Source organism: Cannabis sativa, chromosome 3, assembly GCF_029168945.1.
Source record: "Cannabis sativa cultivar Pink pepper isolate KNU-18-1 chromosome 3, ASM2916894v1, whole genome shotgun sequence".
NCBI classification, from domain to species: Eukaryota; Viridiplantae; Streptophyta; class Magnoliopsida; order Rosales; family Cannabaceae; genus Cannabis; species Cannabis sativa.
In genome coordinates, this window is record NC_083603.1 from 46,855,702 (window position 1) to 46,880,821 (window position 25,120).

At 35.1% G+C, this 25,120-nt stretch overlaps 3 protein-coding genes across 4 annotated transcripts; 1 reads left to right on the forward strand and 2 right to left on the reverse strand.

Annotated features, from left to right (window-relative positions):
- The first annotated feature begins 3,804 nt into the window (after positions 1 to 3,804).
- On the forward strand, positions 3,805 to 6,627 carry LOC133035773 (CRAL-TRIO domain-containing protein C3H8.02). Of its 2 annotated transcripts, XM_061111983.1 has the most exons (7): positions 3,805 to 4,059; positions 4,189 to 4,341; positions 4,530 to 4,676; positions 5,171 to 5,323; positions 5,570 to 5,692; positions 6,108 to 6,205; positions 6,429 to 6,627. In XM_061111983.1, exons 1-6 carry the CDS (start codon positions 3,823 to 3,825, stop codon positions 6,186 to 6,188), a joined length of 894 nt encoding a protein of 297 aa, XP_060967966.1. In that variant the 5' UTR covers positions 3,805 to 3,822; the 3' UTR covers positions 6,189 to 6,205; positions 6,429 to 6,627. The 2 variants fall into 2 exon arrangements, with proteins under 2 accessions (XP_060967966.1, XP_060967965.1); XM_061111982.1 differs by having other exon boundaries at positions 6,108 to 6,627.
- A 226-nt stretch (positions 6,628 to 6,853) lies between these two features.
- Positions 6,854 to 7,597, reverse strand: LOC115710603 (uncharacterized). The gene has a single exon (XM_030638961.2). It carries the CDS (start codon positions 7,595 to 7,597, stop codon positions 6,854 to 6,856), a length of 744 nt encoding a protein of 247 aa, XP_030494821.2.
- A 1,771-nt stretch (positions 7,598 to 9,368) lies between these two features.
- LOC133036112 (uncharacterized mitochondrial protein AtMg00310-like) lies at positions 9,369 to 9,851 on the reverse strand. Its single transcript, XM_061112603.1, has one exon. The coding sequence runs from the start codon at positions 9,849 to 9,851 to the stop codon at positions 9,369 to 9,371; it is 483 nt and encodes a 160-aa protein (XP_060968586.1).
- Positions 9,852 to 25,120: the final 15,269 nt, after the last annotated feature.

Genomic DNA, 25,120 nt, shown 5'->3' on the forward strand with positions numbered 1-25,120 from the left:
CTTTTTTTTAATATAACCAACTTGAAGACAATTCCTAACACAAACAGATACAGAAAATGTAAACAGTTTTGTCATAACACTTTTAGATCGGATTACTATTAAGTTTTATTTTAATAAAAAATCAGTTCAGGGTCCTATTTGTACCATTTTAGAAAATACAAGGTCCATTTTGTCATTTAACAAAACAGAGGGTCCAATTGGTAACTTTCGTAAAACACAGGGTCTAAAATGGTATTTACTCAATATTGTTAGTTAAGAAAATTTTAAAATAAAGTTCCAGTAGAAATTGCCAATTAGCACGATTAACATTAAAAAAAATAACAATTTTGCCCTTTGAATTTTTTACAATATTAATTTTAGCCCTTAAAATATATGGCTTGTTAAGAATCTCCCTTGAACTTTTACATTTACAGAAATTCAGTCATTCTATTAGGTTCCTTCCCATTTTTCGTTTAATTAATGACGTGTCTTTGTCAATTAGCAATTTTGCCCCTTAAATTTTGACAACTATCAAATCGTACCCCTCAAAATAATAATAATAAAACAGAGTCAATATTTTTTTAGTAAATCTTAAAATTTAATTAGATTTAAGAAAAATTATTTTGAATGATTCAAAAAATTAAAAAATAAATTAAAATTTTAAAATAATTAAGCGATATAAAAAATTATTTACTTTTTATTAGAAGATTCATTTAGATATTATAAAAAATATATTAAAAATTTAATTTGTAAACACTAAATTTTACGGGAATAAACTTGAGTATATTTTATTTTTATCAAAAAATGTAAATTTGTTTGAGTAACCATAATATTTTTTTAATTTAATTTTATATTTTTATTAAATTTTTAATTATTTTTCTTTATTTATTAAGATATATGTTTATAATTATAAATAAGTTTGATTTTTTTCTTCAAAAAATCTTAGTTTATTTAAATTATTTATTAGATTCTTAATAATTTTTGTTTAATTTTTTAAAATACGTGTCGAAATAAAATAAAGTTTGAGAATATTTTTTTAAGTAAAACTAATATTTTTTTTTAATTAATTTAATATTTTTATCCGATTTTTTTAATAATTTTTATTATTTTTTCTGAATTAATATAATATTATAACTGCTTTAAAAAATATAATATTATAATTTTTAAAATTAATTTGTTTTTAATAAAAGGGGGCGAAATTTTATATTGGTCAAAATTTAGGGGTAAAAATACTAACGGTCAAAGAAACAGAACCTAGCAGAAGGGGCATAATTATATAACTGTTATATTTTAGGAAAAAATTTTAACAAACCATATATTTTAAGGGACAAAATCAGGTAGTGTCGAAAATTCAAAGGGCAAAAATACTTATTATTCTAAAAAAAAAAATAGCACACTTAGCTAATTAGCAAGTATTGGGAAAAGTAAATGTGTTGAATACTAATTGTCATTTTATAATTAGTGAGACACCATTTTGAGAGACCAAGTTTGACAGCAAATTTGGCTCATTTTAAAAAATGAATTATTACATGAAAAATATAAATTAACACTTTATTTATAAAAATGCCTCCATAAGGTATAGACAACATTTATACTTTTTATGTGTTTTTAATTACCAAAATATCTCTTATACTATCACTTACACAATCAGACAATGGTTTCTGGGTGGTTGGCCGAAGGTTGCATCAGACGAAGGTTTCAATCAGACGAAGGTTGCTAGGATTGCTGGGTGGTTGGCCGAAGGTTGCATCAAACGAAGATTTCAATCAAACAAAATAACTGTTAGCAAAATATTTATGCAACTGTTATGAAACATTAAAAATCAAAACAGTGTTTCCACGTACATAACTCTATCTACATGTCTCTTCATGATTTAATATGAACAAATTCACCATTAGAAATTTGGAAAATAACGAAAATACACTAGGATAAACATTTTACTATAGTATTGTTGTATTTTTTTTTAGATTATACTTGAGTTGGATTGTTTGGGAATTCCAGTTCAACTTTTTGAAATCTGCGTTTCATAGATTTAAAAATTAAAGTCAGGATATTAGTTTTATGCAAATTAAACTGGATTTTCGGTTGAATTTTTGTTTTGTAGTAGTTTTTCTTCACTTTTTTTTTCATGAATTTGAAACACCCCCTATTTTAATTGATTCTGGTCGTTAGGTGAAGTTGTCGGAATTAATAGTGATTCTCTTTATGGTTGAATTTTTATTTTGGTTGCATTGAGTTGTTGCGTGGTTGCGCGATAGTTGTTCAAAAAATATGAATCCTAAGTTGAATGTGTGTAAGTGGTATTTGTGTAATTTTTTTTTATTTTGACTGTATATTTATTTATTTCATCAACTAAAAATATTTTTGTAATATTATTATTATTAGGGATATTGGCGGCTAAACCACCTGAACTTTACGGTTTGTAACACTTAACCACCAAAACTGAATTTTTGGCGGCTAAACTACCTAAACTCCACTTCCGTTTTGCTCTGCACACCTCCGTCCAAAAATCACAGTTAAGTGCCACGGTGGACTGTCCTCGTGTACACACTTGTACACGTGGCAAATTTTTAGTGGTCCACGTAATATTAATTTTAAAAATAATTATAATATTTAAAAAAATTAAAAATAAAAAAAAAATATTTTTTTTCTTTTTTACTTTTTTTTTAATTTAAAAAAATTAAAAAATTAATTTTTTTTTTCCTTTTTTTTTTCTTTTTCTTCTTCTTCTTCTTCTTTCTTTTTTCTTCTTCTTTTTCTGCAGAAACTCTCTTTCTCTCTCTAACCCCTTTCTCTTTCTATATACATATATATATATATATATATACATGTGTGAAGAGATCAAATTAAATAAAGATGGTGAAACTTGGCCAGGATTGCTCAAGAAGTTCATTGATTTTAATGTTCTGCACTCATTTCACAAGCTCTGCCATTACCCCATCGACAAGGTCTCTGCATTGCTGAATCGCTTCACTTCGATTAGAATCTTGATCATGGTGAGGTAAGTGAGGTGGTTGTGTTTGTATGCATTCGTTGTTGGGCAGTCCAGCGGAAGATGTCGAAGGCTAGATCTGGGTCCGATTGAGCCCATAAGGTGTCGCTGGAGAGGTGAAAACCCATGTTTCAAAATCTGAACCCATATCTCGAATTGCTTCTTGAGTGGGGTTCTGGTTCGGGATGCGATTGGGTAGTTAGGGATTTGGGGCTCTGGTGTTGGTGGGTTTAGGTTTTCTGGGTTTTGAGTGGGTGACGAAGAAAAAGTGGGTTGGGAAGAAGAAGAAGAAAGAAGAAAAAGAAAAAAAAAAAAAGAAGAAAGGGGTTAGAGAGAGCGAGAGAGTTTCTGCAGAAAAAGAAGAAGTAAAAAGAAAGAAGAAGAAGAAGAAGAAGAAGAAGAAAAAGAAAAATAAAAAAAAAGGAAAAAAAAAATAATTTTTTTAAATTAAAAAAAAAAGTAAAAAAGAAAAATAATAATTTTTTTTTTATTTTTTTTATTTTTTAATTTTTTTAAATATTTATAATTATTTTTTAAAATTAATATTACGTGGACCACTAAAAATTTGCCACGTGTACAAGTGTGTACACGAGGACAGTCCACTGTGGCACTTAACTGTGATTTTTGGACGGAGGTGTGCAGAGCAAAACGGAAGTGGAGTTTAGGTAGTTTAGCCGCCAAAAATTCAGTTTTGGTGGTTAAGTGTTACAAACCGTAAAGTTCAGGTGGTTTAGCCGCCAATATCCCTTATTATTATTATTATTTTGTTAAAACTAAAATATTCTTTAAAAACTAATCTCAATACTTTATAGCGATTTTATATAATATTTATTACAATAAAAAAAAAATGAATGTATTTTTTTATATATTCTGTAGGTGATGCTCTCATCCTCATCATCATGGTCACTACTCTCGCTCACTTGGCCAAAATCACACTAATTTCAATTCAAATTCCAATGGCTCTCCGTCTCTGTAATCCCAATCCGCTTAGCTACTGTCATTTCCCTCCAATTTCACACATACCGACTACCGCCACAACCAGATTCTCAGTCCGGGGCTCCATTTCCAACCACAATGATCCTCGCAAGGTATTCTATTCTTTCTCCTAATTTCTCTTTTTTGTTTGGTTGCCAAGAAAATAGTAAAAGAAAGATACATATATTGAATAATTAGGTTAATTATTATCGCAAGTTTTGTGTCCTTTTCAAGCTGTGCAGCTAGTACTGGAAGTGAAAGAGAAGCTTGAGAAAGATCATCATTATCTTCCGGTTGGTGAAAATGGGAGAGATGATGAAGATATGATTTTCTGGTTCCTTAAAGACAGGAAATTTTCTGTCGAAGAAACCGTGTCCAAACTGTCCAAAGCTATTGTATCCTCTCCACTAATGCCTAATTTTCTCTTAATAAATATAACTAAAAATGTCATATTTTTCTCTAGTTCATTCACTTGAAATAGTGCTAACAATGAATTGATATGACAAATTAAAGTTTTGAGTTATATGTAATGAGATTTTTTATTGAAAGTTTATGTTGTGAGTTTTCCATCATCAACTAAAAGAAATGGCGTCAAGAATTTGGAGTGTCTCAATTGACTGAAGATTCTGTGAAAAGAATGGCTGAGACTGGAAAAGGATTCGTACATGACTTTCTAGATGTCAATGATAGACCTGTGCTCGTTGTGGTGGCATCCAAGCATATTCCGTCTGTAAGTTTTACAGTTGAATTACATGCTTTCATTTTCGCCTTTGAATGTTTCCGGTTTATGAAAAATTGTCCAGTGCTTGATAATGTGCCTGTGCTGTATAGTCCATTTGGTTGTTAATAAGATGCATTAGTTCTTTTAAGTTATTAAGAGTTAGTCTCACATTGATAATGTATGGAAATGAATTGTGATATGTAAGATGAATGGGCTACTTCTCTCATTGTCAATTGGTTTTGTATCAGAGCCACTTGTGATCTGTTGTGAGCCTAAATTGCCACCTGTTCATATTTCTCCTTGTGAGGAGAGTGTATTAAGAGTTAGTCTAAGATGAATGGGTTACTCATCCCATTCTTTAGAGTTAAAAAGTACTTTTGTGGTTAGAGAAAAATCACCATATTGATTTGCAACCTCTTATCTTATTGGTGCTCATCTCAATCTATTTTTGGCATTCTTGGAAATTTTTATTGTAGCTAATAATATATAAAAATGTGTTGCAGGAGCACGATACAGTTGAGAATGAGAGGCTCTGTGTGTTTTTGGTTGAAAAAGCATTGAGTAAATTACCACCAGGGAGAGAAGACATACTTGGCATACTTGATCTTAGGGGCTTCGGTACAGAGAATGCAGAAATAAGATTCTTAACATTTTTGGTACTTCATAGACATACATGGCTGCTTGCCCTCTTTCGAGTTTTATGTTGGAAGAAAGAATTAGTATATTTGGTTTTCCACCCTAACATTGTTTATGTATCATCTGTATTTACTATAAATTATATAGATATAATTCCACAATGTGTTATCGTAGTGATATTGTAGTTGAGATAATACTTTCAATTTTTTTTCATAATCATGAAAGTATGCTCACATTCAAACTAATTTTGATTGCTACACTTGCAGTTTGATGTATTCTACTATTATTATCCTAAACGACTGGGTCAAGTTCTCTTCGTGGATGCTCCCTTTGTGTTCCAACCAATCTGGCAGCTTACAAAGCCCTTACTCAAATCATACTCATCTCTGGTATGTAGTGCATGTTATCGCTCATTAAACATAGTTTAGATATATCCTGAGTTGCATTTGTACTCTTTTCCAAGATCGATTGGTAAAATTGTTAGGAGGGTGTATCTATCTTATAGCTAGGCCTGGCTTTCTAAGCTTTCAAAAGAAAAAACTTGCTTACTTGCAAATTGCAAATTACAAATTACTTGACCGTGTCCTCTCGATTTCACCATTAGCAAGAAGGATATCATTTGTGGATTATTTACGAGTCTAATGCCCTTGATTTAGATTCTAATCTTTGATACTATTTTTTTGCTGTAGTGTGCTTAGACGCTACATTAAATCATATTCTTGGTGTGAAACCTGGTTTATTTGTTCTATTTCAAATTTAAGTCTGTACTTTAATTTCAAATGAAGTAACTTGATTCATTTGTAGGCGAGATTTTGTTCTGTGGAGACTGTGCGAAAGGAGTATTTCAAAGAAGACACATTGCCGGCTAACTTCAGAGCTGAGTAACATTACTATATCACATGGTATAATAGCATTGAATATTTGAAATATTTGTTTCAGATGGACCAAAATTTGCATAATCTCAGTGAAGTAATCAAACTAGAGAGTAATACTCAGTAGTCATTGAACAAACTATTGTAGATATATAGGAGAATCTACATATCCTGGAGTTGGAGAAAAATTGACCCACATTTATATTTCAGAATGAAAATAAAAGTATTCATAAGTACTCATATTTTCTGACAGGACCATCAGAAAACAACACCAAGTGCATTTATTTTTGATGACTTTTAATTGTGATGACAACACCAAGATGAGCATCATAATAGGTTAAAAATTGAAAAGAGAGGTAGCACAGGGCAATCGGTATTTATGTACCTGTACATTGTAATGGTGTTGGAGACTGGAATGATATATATTATTTGCTAGATTATAACTTTTATACTTTCTGAGTTTTAAATTAGTTAAAAAGATGATGTCATTTCTCTAAAAATAAAAGAAGAAAAAAAAGAAATTGATGAATCCAACTTAGTTAATGGACGAATTTAAACTATTTAAAAGAAAATTATCAAAACAGCTAGTGTAAGTTTAGCTCCACAATTAAAATTTTGCTGTGGATAAAGTCATCTCTAATCTATATCTTTTTTTTTTGAATGATAATTCAACTTTTATTAGATAATCATATTAGTCACCAAAACATGTAACAAAACAGTTGGAACGGAGTCCAAACTGAAATTACAATCAGGGAAGGATACAGAGGCTCGAGCTAACTCATGAGCCACCGTATTTGCTGATCGATGAATAAAATAAATAGAAATAGTTCTTAAATCATTAAGTAAAGCCTTACACTCGTTAACCACTTGACCAAACGTGGAAATCATAACAATTGAACTTCTTAAGGCTTGGACAATTGATAAACAGTCCGTCTCGAGAACCACTTGCTGCAATCCACTAGATTTTATCCAGCTTAACGCCTCCCGAATTCCTACAGCCTCAGCCAATTCTGGTGTAGCTTGAACATTGAATAATTTTGTATGGCCATGGATGAGAAGCCCCCGAGCATCTCTTGCTACCCAACCAACACCAAACTGTCGAGAAGCTTCAAAGATCGCTGCGTCAACGTTAACCTTTACATTATTTTCAATTGGAGGCACCCAATGCTCGGCTCCGTCGCCTTGGTTCAAACCAGCAGACAAGAGCTCTAAACCAGAAGAATGAGCATGTTTCCATTGTGAAAGGTAACATTTTGCTGACATAACAATGTTTTCCACTGTCTTAATCTTATTTTGCCATACACGGTCATTTCTTGCATTCCAAATTGCCCAAGCAACAGCCACCAGCAACTCCCGATCCTCCTTTTCCATTCTCTGAAAACTGCTTATACACCAGTCCAGAAAACTGTGTTGTTGCTGCATAATCGAGGGGATACCAACTCTGTCCCAGCACTCTTTAGCAATCAGGCAGCAGACTAAAGCATGAGAGATGGACTCTTGTTAGGCTATTTTTAGCCTAAGTTTTGGGTCACATTTTATAGTTATTTTTCTTCTTTATTATTATTTTTGGAATAGAATTATGCTTGTTTTCTTTGGTTTCAGGTTTCTACACTTGGGATGTATAAATTGGATAAATTTCGGAAAACAGTGATCTATAAAATAGAGAAAATTTTGAAAGAGAATAAAGCTGAAACTTCAAGCCTAAATTCGACTATGTTCTTATCATATTTTGGAAAAAGTCAAAACATAAAAGTTTTAGATCTTTTTTTATCTTTCCAACGCATCTTGAATCAGCTCATTTGGAGTTTGTATGAGAAAGTTATGCCCATTTTACTAAAAGAGATCGAAGCAGAAAATTCCATCTCGCCGCGGCGAGATTTCCATGGCCGCGGCCATAAAGTCTGGGCAGAAACGTGCTTTTTCGATGCACTTCTGGCTGCGGCGAGCGTCCGTACGGTCAGGGGTATTTTTGTCCGACGAACCCTAAAAATTAGTTATAAATAAAAAACTGCGATTGGAAGTAAAAAAAAAAAAAGCGATTTGGAACCCTAAAACACAGCAGAGAGCGGCAGGAAGAGCAGAGTGATTCAAAGAGAAGATCCAGAATTCATCCACCAACAGTTTCTTTCTCTATTCCTCTTTAGTTTATTTATGTTGAATATTGTCTTAGGAATGGTTATGGATTTATTTCTGAACTAAATTTCCTATTTAGGGAGGATGATGATTGTTGTTTAATATTTTGCCTAGTTAATGTTTAATTGTCATTCCTTCATTCTTGTTTGTGAAATTATCTTAATTTGTGTTTAATTTCATGTTTAAGATTGATCACCTTGTGCATGCTTTATGATCTCAATTCGAAATCTGAAAAGTGAGAATTGAGAATGCTAAAATTTGGATAATCGATGTACTATGTGAAACGAGAGTATTCACATGACTTATGTGACGAGTAGATTATTACCTAATGCTGATTTCATGTTAGTTTAATTAAGGAATTAATTAGATAACATGTGATTTAGAACCTAGAAGATCTGAAAAGAGCTAGGTTACTTTATAATCTGTCATTCACTTCAAGAATAGGAAAACAATTAGGCATTAACGATTTGGGTAAACAACAACAGGATTCTCCTCCCTATCATCTCATCTTGCTTAAACTTTAACTGTGTTATAAGTTTTCTGAATTACTTTAATTATTTTAAATCATAATTATTTTCGATTTGCCAAATAGAATTATAGGTATAGTTTAGTAGTAGTTAATCCAATTCCATGTGGTTCGACCTCACCTGTGTGAGTTTACTACTTGATTGCGTATACTTGCGTAGTAATTAATAATTTTCAGCAACAACTCTTCTTCAAGGGAACACACAGGACATTGTGAATGATGTACTGCATGTTTAATTCTAAGTTGAACCATTGTGGGAAGGCAGTTTGTGCATGCCCTCCACACTAAGTTTTTCATCTTTGGAGGCATTTTGAGATTCCAGAATTTTTTCCAAAAAAGATTGACTTGTGATTCCTCAAAATTCACCAAACCTTTCAGTTCTTGGAGACGTTTATAAGCACTCTTAACAGTGTATAAACCCGACAACTCCCCAATCCAAATTAAATGGTCTTGACTGGTAGTGATATTAAGAGGAATTTGCACAATTAACTCCCTGTCTCGAGGATCAAACAAATCATTCAACACTTCCATATATCAACTAAGCCCCTCAATAGTCAATAGATTGGCCACTTTAGCATTATGAAGCCCCGGATGTGAGGAAATGACCCAAGGATTAGCTTTATCCGGCAACCAAGGGTCTCCTAAAACATCAATGTTCTTACCATCACCAACTGCCCATCTTACTCCACTAGCAACCAGATGTTGTGCCTCAAGTATGCTTCTCCACACAAAACTAGGATTAGAACCAATTTCAGCCGTAAGAAACGTACCATTCGAAAAGTATCGAGCTTTGAAGATTCGAGCTACCAAAGAATTGGGTTTGGTTAGTAAGCGCCAACCTTGTTTCCCTAACATTGCCAGATTAAAGTCTCTTAGATTTCTGAACCCCATACCTCCTTCAGTTTTGTGATGACAAAGTCTCTCCCAGGACATCCAATGAATACCGGAGTTACTATTAGCCGAGTTCCTCCACCAGTATTTTGACATGAGACTCTCCATATCTCTAACAACCTCCATAGGTAATAAGAAGACATTGATAGCGTAACTGGGAAGTCATTGGGCAACAGACTTGATAAGAATCTCCTTTCCCGCTCTAGAAATGAACTTTGAACCCCACCCTTCCAACCTTTTCCTCACTTTTTCTTTTAAATAACCCAAAGCTGAAACTTTATTGCGGCTCATGGAGCTTGGTAAACCCAGATAAAGACTACCCTCCAAAGCAGGTGCCATTCCCAACACTGTACAAAGGCGGTTTCTCAAAATTTCATGAGTATTAGCACTGAAAAAAATTGATGATTTTGAGAAATTAACCTTCTGACCTGAAGCTAATTCAAACTTGTGCAAAGCTTCTTTAACCCGAAAAGCCTCAGTTTCAGTGGCCTTACAGTATAAGTAACTGTCGTCGGCGAAAAGCATGTGAGAAATTCTTGGCGCCCCATAAGCTACTTTACAACCGTGAAGCCATCCTCGTTGTTCATAACGTCGAAGTAAAGCTGATAAACCCTCCACACAAAGGATAAAGAGATAAGGGGAGAGAGGATCCCCTTGCTGAATGCCCCGAGAAGGAGTAATAGGCCCGACTTCATGATTCCCATGAACAACCGTATATCGAGCCGAAGTTACACAAGATAAAATCAACTGAACCCAGATCTCAATGAAACCCAACCTTCTGAGCATTTGTTACGAAAATTATGTTTATTACGCAAGTGTACGTATCAAGTAGTATCTCACGCAAGTGGGGTCGAACCACAGGGAATTGGATTAAGTACTACTAAACTATACTTATGATTATATTTGGTAAAATAATAAGTTTGCAATTTGAAAGTAAATAACTCAGAAAATTAAAGAGAAAATAGACGACGATTAATCAAGATGAGAGATTAGGGAGGTGAATCCTGTTGATAAGCTACCTATGTTAATACCTAATTGCTATCCTTATCAATGTGAATGACAGATTATAGATTAACCTAACTCTTTTCAGATCTTTTAGGTTCTAAATAATATGTTCTCTAATTAACTTCTTAATTAAATCAACACAAAATCAGCATTAAGCAATAATCTTTTCGTCACTGAGGCTATGTAAATACTTTCGTTTTACATCAGAACCTAGACTATCCAAATTTTAGCATTTTCAATTCTCACTTTTCAGATTTCGAATTGAGATCATTAAACATGTAAAAGGTGATCAAGCTTGCACATGGAATTAAACACAAATAAAGATAGTATTCACACATAAGATGAAGGAATGACAATTATTTATTAACTAGGCATAAACTTAAACAACAATCATCATCCTCCCTTATTGGGAAATTTAGTTCATAATAACTCTAAAAACATCCATGATTAATTCAGAAATAAAAACAAACATAAAGAAGAATTAAAAGGGTAAAAGAAAGAAACTAGAAGGTGGTATCGCTCCGGGTCTTCAAGATAGCTTCCTCTCCACTTGCCTCCACTATTAGGTCTGTTTTTGCTTGCCTCTGACCTTCAATGTCATGTTCCTTATATAGGGATGAGTGGTGTGCCTCCAATTGAGAGAAAAATCAAAATTAGGTCAAATCTGCGATTTCCGTACCTAGTCGCGACTAGCATTTAAGCTGGTCGCGACTACAGGCAAAACTCAAAAAACCGAGTTTCTGCCAATTCTCGAAGTCGCGACCAGGGTCGCGACCAGGAAAAAGGGTCGCGACCTGGCTCTCTGGAGGTCGCGACTACTAATGCGTCTGGAGCCGAATTTTCCAATTTTTTCCAAGTTTGTCCCAGTTTTTCGCCATTTGACTGAATTCGAACTTTAACACCCCGGGAACCTGAAATAATGAAAATCAAGCGTAAAACTGCTCCAAAAGACACCAATAGACGAGATAATGCTAATTTTAAAGACCCGAAACATAGGCTAATTATAACCTAACAAAATCCCCCAAACTAGATTCTTACTCGCCCCCGAGTAAGATAAAAAAAAATTAACTACGCTATCAGATAATTACTACGCTGCTGACTCATGCTCTGTTTTCTTCCTTGCATAAACTAAAATTTTGATCCTACTAACTCTAACAATTAACTCGGATGCTCAATTAATAACACTATGTACAACTGCAACACCCTAAATATGTTGCAGTATCTCATGCAACAAATTAGCAATTATCATTAACAACGGCGCCAAAAACTTGTTACGAAAATTATGTTTATTACGCAAGTGTACGTATCAAGTAGTATCTCACGCAAGTGAGGTCGAACCACAGGGAATTGGATTAAGTACTACTAAACTATACTTATGATTCTATTTGGTAAAATAATAAGTTTGCAATTTGAAAGTAAATAACTCAGAAAATTAAAGAGAAAATAGACGACGATTAATCAAGATGAGAGATTAGGGAGGTGAATCCTGTTGATAAGCTACCTATGTTAATACCTAATTGCTATCCTTATCTCAATGTGAATGACAGATTATAAATTAACCTAACTCTTTTCAGATCTTTTAGGTTCTAAATAATATGTTCTCTAATTAACTTCTTAATTAAATCAACACAAAATCCGCATTAAGCAATAATCTTTTCGTCACTGAGGCTATGTAAATACTTTCGTTTTACATCAGAACCTAGACTATCCAAATTTTAGCATTCTCAATTCTCACTTTTCAGATTTTGAATTGGGATCATAAAGCATGTACAAGGTGATCAATCTTAAACATGTAATTAAACACAAATTTTGATAAATTCACAATCAAGAAAGGAGAAATAGCAATTATCATTAACTAAAGATAATTTCAATCAACATTCATCATCTCCCCAAATAGGAGTTTAGTTCATAAAATCCATAATAACATCCATAATCAAAACTAAAACAGAAATTAACATAGAAGCTAAGAGTTTAAGAAAGAACTAGTTGGTGATTGCATTTCGGATCGCCACAATTGCTTCCTTTGCCTCCTTCTTCATCTCTAGGGTTTTATTTCTGCCTCCTTTCCTTCTAAAACACGAGCCCCTTAAATAGAAATTAGGGTTGCTACCTTTGAAAAAGTCAAAAACTGCCCAAAAATCTCATTTTTCGCCCCTAGTCGCGACTACATAAAGTCTAGTCGCGACCATAGGAAAAATACGAAAAAAAAAACTCGCTGTTTGGCTCCTAGTCGCGACCATGGTTGCGACCATGAAAAAGGGCCGCGACCATGGAAAGTGGTGGTCGCGACTACTGGAGCAAAATTTGACAACTTCAGCATCTTTCAGTAAAATGTGCATAACTTTCACATACGAACTCCAAATGAGTTGATTCAAGATGCGTTGGAAAGAAGAAAAAGAAATCTAAAACTTTTATGTTTTGACTTTTCCAAAATCTGATCAAAAAATAGTTGAATTTAAGCTTGAAGTTTCAGCTTTATTTTCTTGTAGAATTTTCTCTATTCTATAGCTTGTTATTTTCCGAAATTTGATCAATTGATATATTCCAAGTGTGAAACCTGAAATCAAAGAAAACAAGCGTAATTCTATTCCAAAAAGAATAACAAAGAAGGAAAACAACTATAAAAAGTGACCCAAAATGTAGGCTAAAAATAGCCTAACAAATTCCCCCAAACTAGATTCTTACTCGCCCTCGAGTAAGATAAAAAAAACTAACTACGCTATCAGATAATCACTACACTGCTAACTCATGCTCTGCTTTCTTCCTTGCATAAACTAGAATTTCGATCCTACTAACTCTAACAATTAACTCAGATGCTCAATTCATAACACTATGTATAACCACAAAATTTATTCATATGTGAAACATTGTTATAAAAGTTTTACTCTTTCCAACAGTTCCACAGCCCGATAACTCATAAGCTTGCATGCTTACCTTTCTCCACTAATGTTGACAATATCTTTTGGAATCATTAGGTCTTTTCGAGGTTTAGGAATTATGGCTCAGATATTCAGAAATCAACAAAGGACGGTTTTGGCTCAAGATATCATAAGCACACAAACAGAACCCACAAGCTTCTTACTTTTCTTTTTCAATACCCCATAGTGTTCCCACATTTACCAAGATTGAGAGAAGATATATTTATTTTTTTCCAATATCACTGAAATCATATATATATATATTTTGAACACATATTTTTACTTTTTCATTGTGTTTTTTTTCATATTTTTTTTTTCAGTGACATTGAATTACACAATTTTTTTCTCTTCTCAATCTTACAAGTTTTTCTCCCTCTCACTATTTCCTCACACTAAATGTTTCTCCTCCCCCAAACTAATCATGTAGCTTATGATATCATGGATAACATGGTGAAAAAAAAATTAATAGTGTGGTTACAATTTTTCAAATCAATGGGTGAAAAACATCACAAGTTTAGGCTCAAAAGGTTCACTAGGGATACACATTATTATGGTAGGCTTGAAAGGCTCAAACTATCCAACAAATGCCTAAGTCATGTCCCAATTGAACACTATCAAGGATTTCGCCTCAAAAGAATAAACATGCAAGTTCTAAGCTATCCTGTCAACCTTACCATAAACCATAGTAAAACAGTTATAACAATTTTCACAAATTGAATATTTGCAGAAAAACATAGGTTTCTAAGCATCCAAACTAATCCAAAGAGTTAATAGAATCAAGCACACAGTTATTTTACAATTTCAGATCACATCACACTAATCAGCAGTATACAACTATCGTCAAGCTTATTGCCATTCCTTAACTAAAACAAAAAAAACTAAAACAGTAAATTAAAATGCAAAAACTTTTTTTAAAAAAAATTAAATCTCTCCCCCCAAACTAAATATGACATTGTCCCCAATGTGACATTAAAGAAAAAAAGGAAAGGAAACTTACCTGAGCGCCACATCAACAAGCGGTTGACGCCCGTAATAAGCATCATGCTGGACAACTTGAAAGTTGTTTTTAAAAATGCCCTCAAGCTTGGCATGTAATGAGTTTGAACCAAAAACCACGCCAACAACACAAGACTTTCGATGATGAGCTTGGGGAGAAGCCTTTCGTAGCTCGTAGAGGATATAATATGGTGTTGATGAAATATATGGATCCATTGGTGGTTTGTTTGTCAATATCACTGATGCAGTTGAATCAATGATGTCATGTTCTTCCTCATCCTCCAATGTCACAGTTTTAACACTTTCATCTAACAACCCTTCTTCTTGTTGCTCACTCTCTACTTGGCTATCCATACCCTCACTTGTGATTTCATATTCAATGATTTCCTCTTCACAAGGATCTTGATCTTCAATTGTAGGCTCATTATCTTCCTTGTATTGAAATAATGACCCTTCTTCATTGTACCAACAACTCTCATAACTTTCATCAATGGAGTTATTACATTCTGAATCACGAGTCATTGAATTATCACATAATGATCTCACCATGTCAGTTAAGCGATTAATCTCTCCTGGAAGTGATTGTAGAAGTGATAGTAGTTGCTCTTCTTTTTCAGTTTGTTGGGATGAATTTGGGCAATAAGGTGGGTATTGGTGACTCCAACCCTGAAGTGATGGATTCCAATGCCAATCGTAATCAAAATCTGCCATATCATTCAACAGATTTATTACATCATAGCCTCTCATTAATAAAGGTGCTCCAGTTGCCTCTGCTCCATAATCAACCCAGCTTCTTGTTTCATCGTTAAGTCCATTATACAAGAGCCATGTAAAACATCCACTTGAGAAAGTGGGATAGCATCTCTCTCCAAGCTCTTTAAATCTCCTCCAAGAAGAATAGAATGGTTCATTGTGTTGTTGGACAAAATCCTCAAGATATAGCATCTGGATTTATCTTGCAGTTCAAACTCATAAGTAAAACATTTATAAAATTAAATAAAAAGAAACCAAATTAGAATAGAATTCAACTATATTGATATTAACTAAAACAGTCCCCGGCAACGGCGCCAAAAACTTGTTACGAAAATTATGTTTATTATGCAAGTGTACGTATCAAGTAGTATCTCACGCAAGTGAGGTCGAACCACAGGGAATTGGATTAAGTACTACTAAACTATACTTATGATTCTATTTGGTAAAATAATAAGTTTGCAATTTGAAAGTAAATAACTCAGAAAATTAAAGAGAAAATAGACGACGATTAATCAAGATGAGAGATTAGGGAGGTGAATCCTGTTGATAAGCTACCTATGTTAATACCTAATTGCTATTCTTATCTCAATGTGAATGACAGATTATAAATTAACCTAACTCTTTTCAGATCTTTTAGGTTCTAAATAATATGTTCTCTAATTAACTTCTTAATTAAATCAACACAAAATCAGCATTAAGCAATAATCTTTTCGTCACTGAGGCTATGTAAATACTTTCGTTTTACATCAGAACCTAGACTATCCAAATTTTAGCATTTTCAATTCTCACTTTTCAGATTTCGAATTGAGATCATTAAACATGTAAAAGGTGATCAAGCTTGCACATGGAATTAAACACAAATAAAGATAGTATTCACACATAAGATGAAGGAATGGCAATTATTTATTAACTAGGCATAAACTTAAACAACAATCATCATCCTCCCTTATTGGGAAATTTAGTTCATAATAACTCTAAAAACATCCATGATTAATTCAGAAATAAAAACAAACATAAAGAAGAATTAAAAGGGTAAAAGAAAGAAACTAGAAGGTGGTATCGCTCCGGGTCTTCAAGATAGCTTCCTCTCCACTTGCCTCCACTATTAGGTCTGTTTTTGCTTGCCTCTGACCTTCAATTTCGTGTTACTTATATAGGGATGAGTGGTGTGCCTCCAATTGAGAGAAAAATCAAAATTAGGTCAAATCTGCGATTTCCGTACCTAGTCGCGACTAGCATTTAAGCTGGTCGCGACTACAGGCAAAACTCGAAAAACCGATTTTCTGCCAATTCTCATAGTCGCGACCAGGGTCGCGACTAGGAAAAAGGGTCGCGACCTGGCTCTCTGGAGGTCGCGACTACTGATGCGTCTGGAGCCGAATTTTCCAATTTTTTCCAAGTTTGTCCCAGTTTTTCGCCATTTGACTGAATTCGAACTTTAACACCCCGGGAACCTGAAATAATGAAAATCAAGCGTAAAACTGCTCCAAAAGACACCAATAGACGAGATAATGCTAATTTTAAAGACCCGAAACATAGGCTAATTATAACCTAACAGCATTGCTTCGAGAAAGGACTGTTGGGTTTTATGCCCTAAATAAAACTCATTTCAATATAATCAGATTTACTTATTAATATAGATCAGAAATAACATTTAATGTTGCATGGTTCACATGATTTATTTCATGATTATATGTACATAATGTATAAATTCATTCGAAACCCTTTTCACATACTTGATCCTGTTTATTGTGTCGTCAACACATTGGAAAGTAAACATGACTATGTGAATAAAGTTTCCTAGATTTATCGGGTTTTACTGATATGATAATCTACAACAAGAGTTTACTTGCATTTGGAGAAATGCTATGTTCTTTCCAGAGCATTGGTTAAAGTAAAGCTCAGGTTGGATGCATGAAGTATGCATCGGAAGGGACCGATATTGAACTTTGACTTAGATTTATTAAACGTACCGTAATATCTATTCAAGTCAATATTGCTTAGTTGATCCTAGATCAAATGATCTTAATCCTGTTATGATTAGGTTCAATCTCAAGAGGCTATTCGTGTTCTTTGATTTGTTAGTTAAGCCTACTTTTGGGTCAGGGTGATACGTACATTTTGGGAACACGGTAGTGCAATTGAGTGGGAGCGCTAACATAAACATGGAATCTATAGCTTCTATCTGGCGAATAGTAAGTAAAGGATGATCTCCTTCGAGCTTGACCAAACAAAAATAAATGGTGGAGATCTCATTTCACATAAGCTGAAATATCATTTATACGGGATTAAGTGTTTTAAGGATTAAATACATTGTAGGGTGTAACGGTAATCTAATCCCTTTACAATGTAGATCATTCATATAGAGGATCATTGATCAAATTAGGATTATAACAATGGATAACTAATGATGTGTCTATATGGTGGAACATATAGAGCATTCTATATACTGAGAGTGCAATTCTAAGTTCTATGCGTGGGTTCAACGAAGAATTAATAAGTTAGTGAATTTTAGTAATAAATTCTTGATCTACTTATTGGAAGCTCGGTTATATAGACCCATGGTCCCCGCACTAGTTGAGATAATATTGCTTGTAAGACTCATATAATTGGTTTTGATTAATCAATTATAATTCTCAAATTAGACTATGTCTATTTGTGAATTTTTCACTAAGTAAGGGCAAAATTGTAAAGAAAGAGTTTATAGGGGCATATTTGTTAATTATGATACTTTGTATGGTTCAATTAATAAATATGATAAATGACAATATTATTTAATAATTATTTATAGTTATTAAATAGTTAGAATTGGCATTTAAATGGTTGAATTAGAAAATTGGCGTTTTTGAGAAAATCAGATGCAGAAAAGATAAAACTGCAAAATTGCAAAAAGTGAGGCCCAAATCCACTTGTATAGGGCCGCCCACTGTTGTAGGGTTTTCCTTCTGATATTTTCATTATTTTAATGCCAAATAATTCAAACCTAACCCTAGTGGAATACTATAAATAGATAGTGAAGGCTTCAGGAAATTTACACTTAAATTTCACACTTTTCATTCAGAAAAAACTGAGCCTCTCTCTCTCCCTATCTTTAGCCGCCACCTTGCTCTCTTCTTTCCCTCTTCAATTTCGAAATTCTTAGTGTGAGAGTAGTGCCCACACACAGCAAGTGATACCTCAATCATAGTGAGGAAGATTGTGAAGAAAGACTTTCAGCAAGAAGGAGTTTCAGCACTAAAGAATCAGAGAAAGAGATCCAGGTTCACATATTGATAATGCTCTGCTACAGAAAGGAATCAAGGGCTAGATATCTGAACTGAAGGAGTCATTATATTCCGCTGCACTCAATGTAAGGTTTACAAAACTTTATATGTGTTTATTTCATCGTTTTAGAAAGTTCATATTTAGAGTGTTAATCAACATACTTGTGAGTAGATCTAAGATTCTGGTAAAATAATTTCCAACAACTGGCCTCAGAGCCATGGTAATTGATTTGCTTGCAAGAAATTTGGACTTTAAAACGATTGTTTGATGTTTTGGATGGTATCATGCTGTATTGAGTGTTATTTGATGATTGATTGATGTTTGTGAATTTTCGTGAAAAATAATTGAATATCTATTTCTGGAATTATTTTTATTGGATATTATGGAAAAAATTAAGCAAGTTACTTTTTTACAGAACTCAATTTCGATTTAATTTGAATTAGTTATGATTTTTTGAAGTTTCGAAAAAATCGGAGTTGAGCAGCATGCCTCGCGCGCGCGGAACAGGCTGCATGCAGCCTCCTGCGCCGAGGTTACACGCCCAAGCACCCTCATGCGCGCCCATGGACAGTATGCAATGCATACTGTCCGTACAACTCGCATTTTTTTCATTTTTCTTCGATTTTTCATGCTTTTTCATGGATTTAACTTCCGATTTTTTGTGTAGTTCTGTATTTATACATTTACTATTGTCGAGTGAATTTCGCAACACCAAATTATGTTATTTTGTTAATACGAAAGAGAATTTTAAGAGAAATGACAAGTGCGAGTATTCAACCTAGAATGGCGAGTACTCGACTGGGAATCGGGAAAACAATCAACAAAACTGGAAAATATCAGTAAGACAGAGAATTATAGTGGTTCAGTCAGATTGTAATCTGCTTAGTCCACTGTAGCAAAGGATTCGTAGGTGCCATTTCATGGTGGATCACCTCTTTATATACAAAGCAGGTGTCCAATCGGTTACACAAGGATCACATTCATTGTTAATCCATTATTTACATATTGAATTGCAATAATTAAACTAAGCAACGTTAACATTAATAAATGAATGACAGTTACTAAGTTCATCAACGTATGCGTCTTCCATACTTGCGAGTTGACTGTTCATATTCCGATGTACAACTCGCAGGGTTTATCATTATGTTCAGGACGTCTGCGTCTTTTAGATAGTCGCTTCTTGTAGACATCGCGTGTTGAGCTGATAAAACCTAGACATGCGAGTCTATATTGCATTATAAAGGCTGCAGGGTTCTTAAGATCAATTCGTACTTACAGAGAATCGTTCTCCTGGTTTATACAAGGACAAAGGGGAGGATGATCGCATATATTCGATATATGCGATCTACTCTCTTGTCTCGAATGCGATTAGACTTCGGTCATGCTCGCCACCTCTCGCTGGTTATATCCTAAGCGATGTTTAAAACTTCGAGCAGTCCCTTAGGGACATCCCAGCTTTCCGTGGAAAATCTGAGTATACGTGTCCTTTTAGTGGGGGTCTGGTCTCGAGTTTCTAGGTGAGAGAAATCTCACTATAACACATGCCCCTAGTTTCACGATGTGACAGGTGCGGTCACAAGGGAAGCTACATTCGAGAGACAGGTGAAAGGTTGTCACAAGGAGGTGATCTTTGGTTGTCCCTTCGAGGGTTTCGAAAAATGACGGCTATAATCATTATTTTTATTGCATTTATGGTGCCACGTCACAAAACTCTTCGGTTTCTGTGTAGGTGTAATGACCGCTCTAGTAATGTGGATTAGTAAAGGCAATTAGCACTAATTTTTATTATTTTATTATTATTTGTGAATTAATTTTGAATGTGGACCCCAATATTTAGAAATAAATATTAGAGTTATAATTTCTCAATTCCGGAGATTTTATTAAACTCTAGGGGTATTATCTAGTTTATATGTGTAATATGTTATTTTTGTAATTTTTGTTCGGCGACAACGGAAAATGCGATGGATGGCTAGATTGATCACATGGGTAAGTTTAGAACCCTATTTCATAGTGGGGAATATTTTAGAGAAAATAAATTATCGGGATTGATCGGGGTTATGGGAATTGACCATTTTACCCCTAGTTTTAGAAATACCCTAAGTTTGAGTCAAAGGGGGCAAAATAGTAATTTAATGTGGGATTGAGTGGCTGCCTAGGAGTGTGGCACGTGGCCACTTATTTCAGCCAAGGGAAATGGATTTCTTTCCCCCTAAGTTGAATTATTTCATTTTGTAAGAAAATACCAAAATAAGAAGAATCTCTTTCCTTCCTTCTTCTCTCTTCGAAACCAGCAAGGCCAAGGGAAATTGTTGATGAATTTTGGAGTTTTCAGCTAAGGATTCAAGCTAGGTTCAAGTGGAGGTAAGCCCTAGAAATACCCTTCTTTAGTTTTTAAGCTTTTACTTGGTTTGAAATGGTGATTTTTGGAATTAGTGGCTGTTAGGTTTTGAATTGCTTAGGGTTTGAATTCTGGGGTTAGATTGGGTTGATTTGAGTCCCTAGTTATTGTTTTTGATGCTTGAGAATGGTTTTAAGCAAGCTTGAGTTTTGAAACTCAAGCTTTGAGCTTTAATGGCATAATTTGAATTATTGGTTTGTTCTGTGATTTGTTGATTGGAAATGGATGTTTATACATTGTATAGGTATACTGGAGAGTTTGGTAAAGTTTGGGATTGAATTGAATCAAGGGGGATGATTTTTGGTTCCCAGCAGTAGAACCGGAATTCTGGTTCTGGGTGGTCTGTACCAACCGGTCGACCGGTTGGTGACCCGAAGCCGGGATGCGGTTGGGAACCGTGCACTGTTGGGGGATTTTCCAGAACCCTAGTTTTGGCCAATTTTGAGATATTTAGGGTATTGCCATGAGGTTTATCGATAGGGAAACTTTTAGTTTCAAGTTTTAAGTCCCGGAAAGTGATTTAGCGAGTCACTCATCTGTATTACCATTATTGTGATTAGGGCATCCATCTAGCACGTGAATTCCGTTCAGATCGGCCAGCACATTTGAATTCGGAAAACAGGTAAGAACTGTGTATAATATATGATGTGATTATCTGAATGTATGTATGTGTTAATATATATACATGCTTATTTGTTGTGATTCATACACTACCAACACTTGTACGGTTGTGGTACAGAGTGCATTGGTAAGGTGTATGATGTTTGGAAGTACATCATGGTGTTACCAGCACTTGTACGGAAAGGTACAAGGTGTCTGTGGTACAACACTTAACGGTACTCAAGGTGCGGTCCATACCCTACCTACACTAGTACGATGGTATACTGAGTGCATGTGGTACATGGTACATGGTCGTATCCTAGTTAGAACGTTCATACTCATCTGTTAAGCTCTGTAAATAGGTGTATGGGCGCCTATTTACAGGTCGGAAATTATATGGTATGTTATATGCATTTCTTACTGAGTCTGTTGACTCACAGTTTCTACTTTCATGTGTAGGTAAAGGAAAGGCTAGGGACGAACGGGGAGTGAACCCGAGCTCAGATGGGATTGTACATGTCAAGCGGCGCGACCTGGAGTGTTCGGTCTCGGGACATCTGGGAGTTGTATTTTGAAAGTCGCTGTGCGACCTAAAACTTGTGTACTTTGAATGTATAGTTTGAAAAGTAAATTTTACAAAGTTTTAAAGAACGGGATCCCGGGATTTGTAAATATTATATTATTTTACAAAGTTTAATGTTTAAAGCAAAAGTTTTAATTTGACACGTTTTTCGAGAAATTTCTTTGATTAGCAAAGATTGCACAATAATTGAAAAAGCACTGTAGCGTGCCTTAGCATTAGGGCGTTACAATTTTGGTATCAGAGCCGCCAGGTTTGTCTACCGAAGCTTGCTATGACATGTACAATCTTCATCAGAGAAAGCTCGGTTCACGGTTCAGTAAGCCCGTACTTGTTTAGTATTTTAAATAAATATGAATATGAGAGTATGTTAGGAAGCATATTAGATTTTAATTAATTATTTTAAAGTGCGTTGCCTTAGAATCCATAAGTGCGGTAGAAAGTTTGTAATGGGATCGTTGCCTGACTAGACTGACTTACTAATTGGCAGGTTTGTCCTATAGTATGGACACCTGGTGCAATATGGGAAGTCTGGATAGTGTGGTCAGGGCTAGTAACGGTTGGAGAGAATGGAGTTTGAGTTCTCCCCGCAACCAAGGTGAAAGCCTTTGGATGGCTTCTGATGGGAGTGATGGTCGTTCGTCACAGGCTCCGTGGGGGTTGGAGCAAAGATTCGCAGAAATGGAAGCTATGATTCAACGACATGATGAGGAGATTCAGAGGTTGAAACAACAAAGGTTTCCTGTATTACCTTTACCTCGTATGCCAGGCATTCTCAATTCGGTATTACCAGCAGAGTATAGTATGGCTGATAACCAAGTGGGATCATGGCATGAGAAAATTTGGATAAACGAACCTACAGTCTTTCAGGGAGATTCAGATATGGAGAATGCTCTCTGGACTGGAAGCTCTAAAGAATGTATTTTAGGACCTCAAGAGGTAATGCCACGAAATCGGAATACCGCTTGCCATATTTCTAGTTATGGCAGAAGTGGTAGTGGCTCCATGGTTGAGCAGAAGAGTAAACCTACGTCATCAATGGTGGGTTTAAAACGGAACAAGCGGTACCGGGGAAATCGAGGCAAGGGTGTACACAAGGATTATTCTTACCCTGAGTGCCCGCGATGTAAGAAACATCATCCCGGAGAGTGCAACCGAAAAGCATGCTTCCTGTGCGGCATGGTTGGGCACTTTAAGAGAAATTGCCCTCAGGCAAAGAAAGATAAGCAGAAGCTGGAAGTAAAGCCTGTAATTGCTCAGACATTTGTTATCACTCAGGCTGATGTTGCATCCAATCCTTCTATGGTGAAAGGTTAGCTTCTTATCAGCAACTCACATTTTAATGTATTATTTGACTTTGGGACTATATACTCGTATGTAGTATCGAGAGTATTTAATCTTTTGGATAGACTTTATGATTTTCTTGTAAGAGGGTCTGGAACCTTAATGCCTAGCGGGGAATTGGTTATCTCTAATAGGCGCTTTAGGTCTATGCCAATTGGGATCGAAGATAGGGAATTAAATATTGACCTTATAGAATTGAAATTAACGGAGTTTGATATTATACTGGGAATGGATTTTCTATCCAAGTATTCGGCCCGTATAGATTGTAGGCGTAAAATGGTGATTTTTCAGCCGGAAGGTGAAGATCCATTTGTTTATGTTGGATCAGTTCAGGGGTCTCGGATCCCGGTTATTTCTGTGTTGAGGGCTAGGGATTTACTATGCAATGGTTGTGTAGGATTTCTAGCGGTGGTATTTGACTCCAGCAGACCTGAAACATTTGGGCCTGAGGTAGTCCGGGTGGTTAAAGATTTTCTTGATGTGTTTCCCGAGGAGTTGCCGGGATTGCCGCCACAGCGGGAGATTGACTTTTTAATTGATTTGGTACCTGGAGTCGAACTTGTTTCTAAAGCTCCATATAGAATGGCTCCGGCAGAACTCAAGGAGCTTAAGTTACAACTTCAGGGGATGCTTGACATTGGGTTTATTCGACCCAGTGTATCGCCCTGGGGAGCTCCGGTTCTTTTTGTGAAAAAGAAAGATGGTTCCCTCAGAATGTGTATTGATTATCGGGAACTAAACAAGCTGACGATTAAGAACAAGTACCCGTTGTCCAGGATTGATGATTTGTTCGATCAGCTTTAGGAAAAGGCAGTGTTTTCGAAGGTTGATTTACGGTCTGGTTATCATCAACTTAGAATTCGGGAGAAGGACATACCAAAGACTGCTTTTAGAACCAGATATGGGCTCTATGAGTTTCTGGTAATGTCATTCGGATTGATTAATGCTCCCGCGGTCTTTACGGATCTTTTGAATAGAGTATTCGAGAATTTTCTCGATAACTATGTTGTAGTGTTTATCGATGATATTCTTGTATACTTTCAACCAGAAAGAAAGCACGAGCGTCATCTTCGGGTGGTATTACAGTGAATTAGGGACCACAAGTTGTATGCGGAGCTTTAAAGTGCGAATTCTGGTTGTTCGGGGTGTCCTTTCTGGGTCATATTGTTGAGGAGAATGGGATTATGGTTGATCCAAACAAGGTGGAGTCGGTGAAGAATTGGCCGAGGCCCAAGTCTGTGATAGAAATTTGAAGTTTTCTCGGTTTAGCAGGGTATTATCGATGTTTCGTTGAAGGATTCTTTAAAATTTTTATGCCCTAACCGAATTGACCAAGAAAAAAATAAGAGATTTGTGTGGTCAGATAAATGTGAAACAAGTTTTCAGGAGTTAAAACAACGTTTGATAACAGCTCCGGTGTTAGCTTTTCCATCAGATCAAGAGAAATTTGTAAGTTTTTGTGATGCATCCAGACAAGGTCTGGGATGTGTTCTGATGCAAGCCAACAGAGTTATAGCTTAAGCTGTTCGTCAACTGA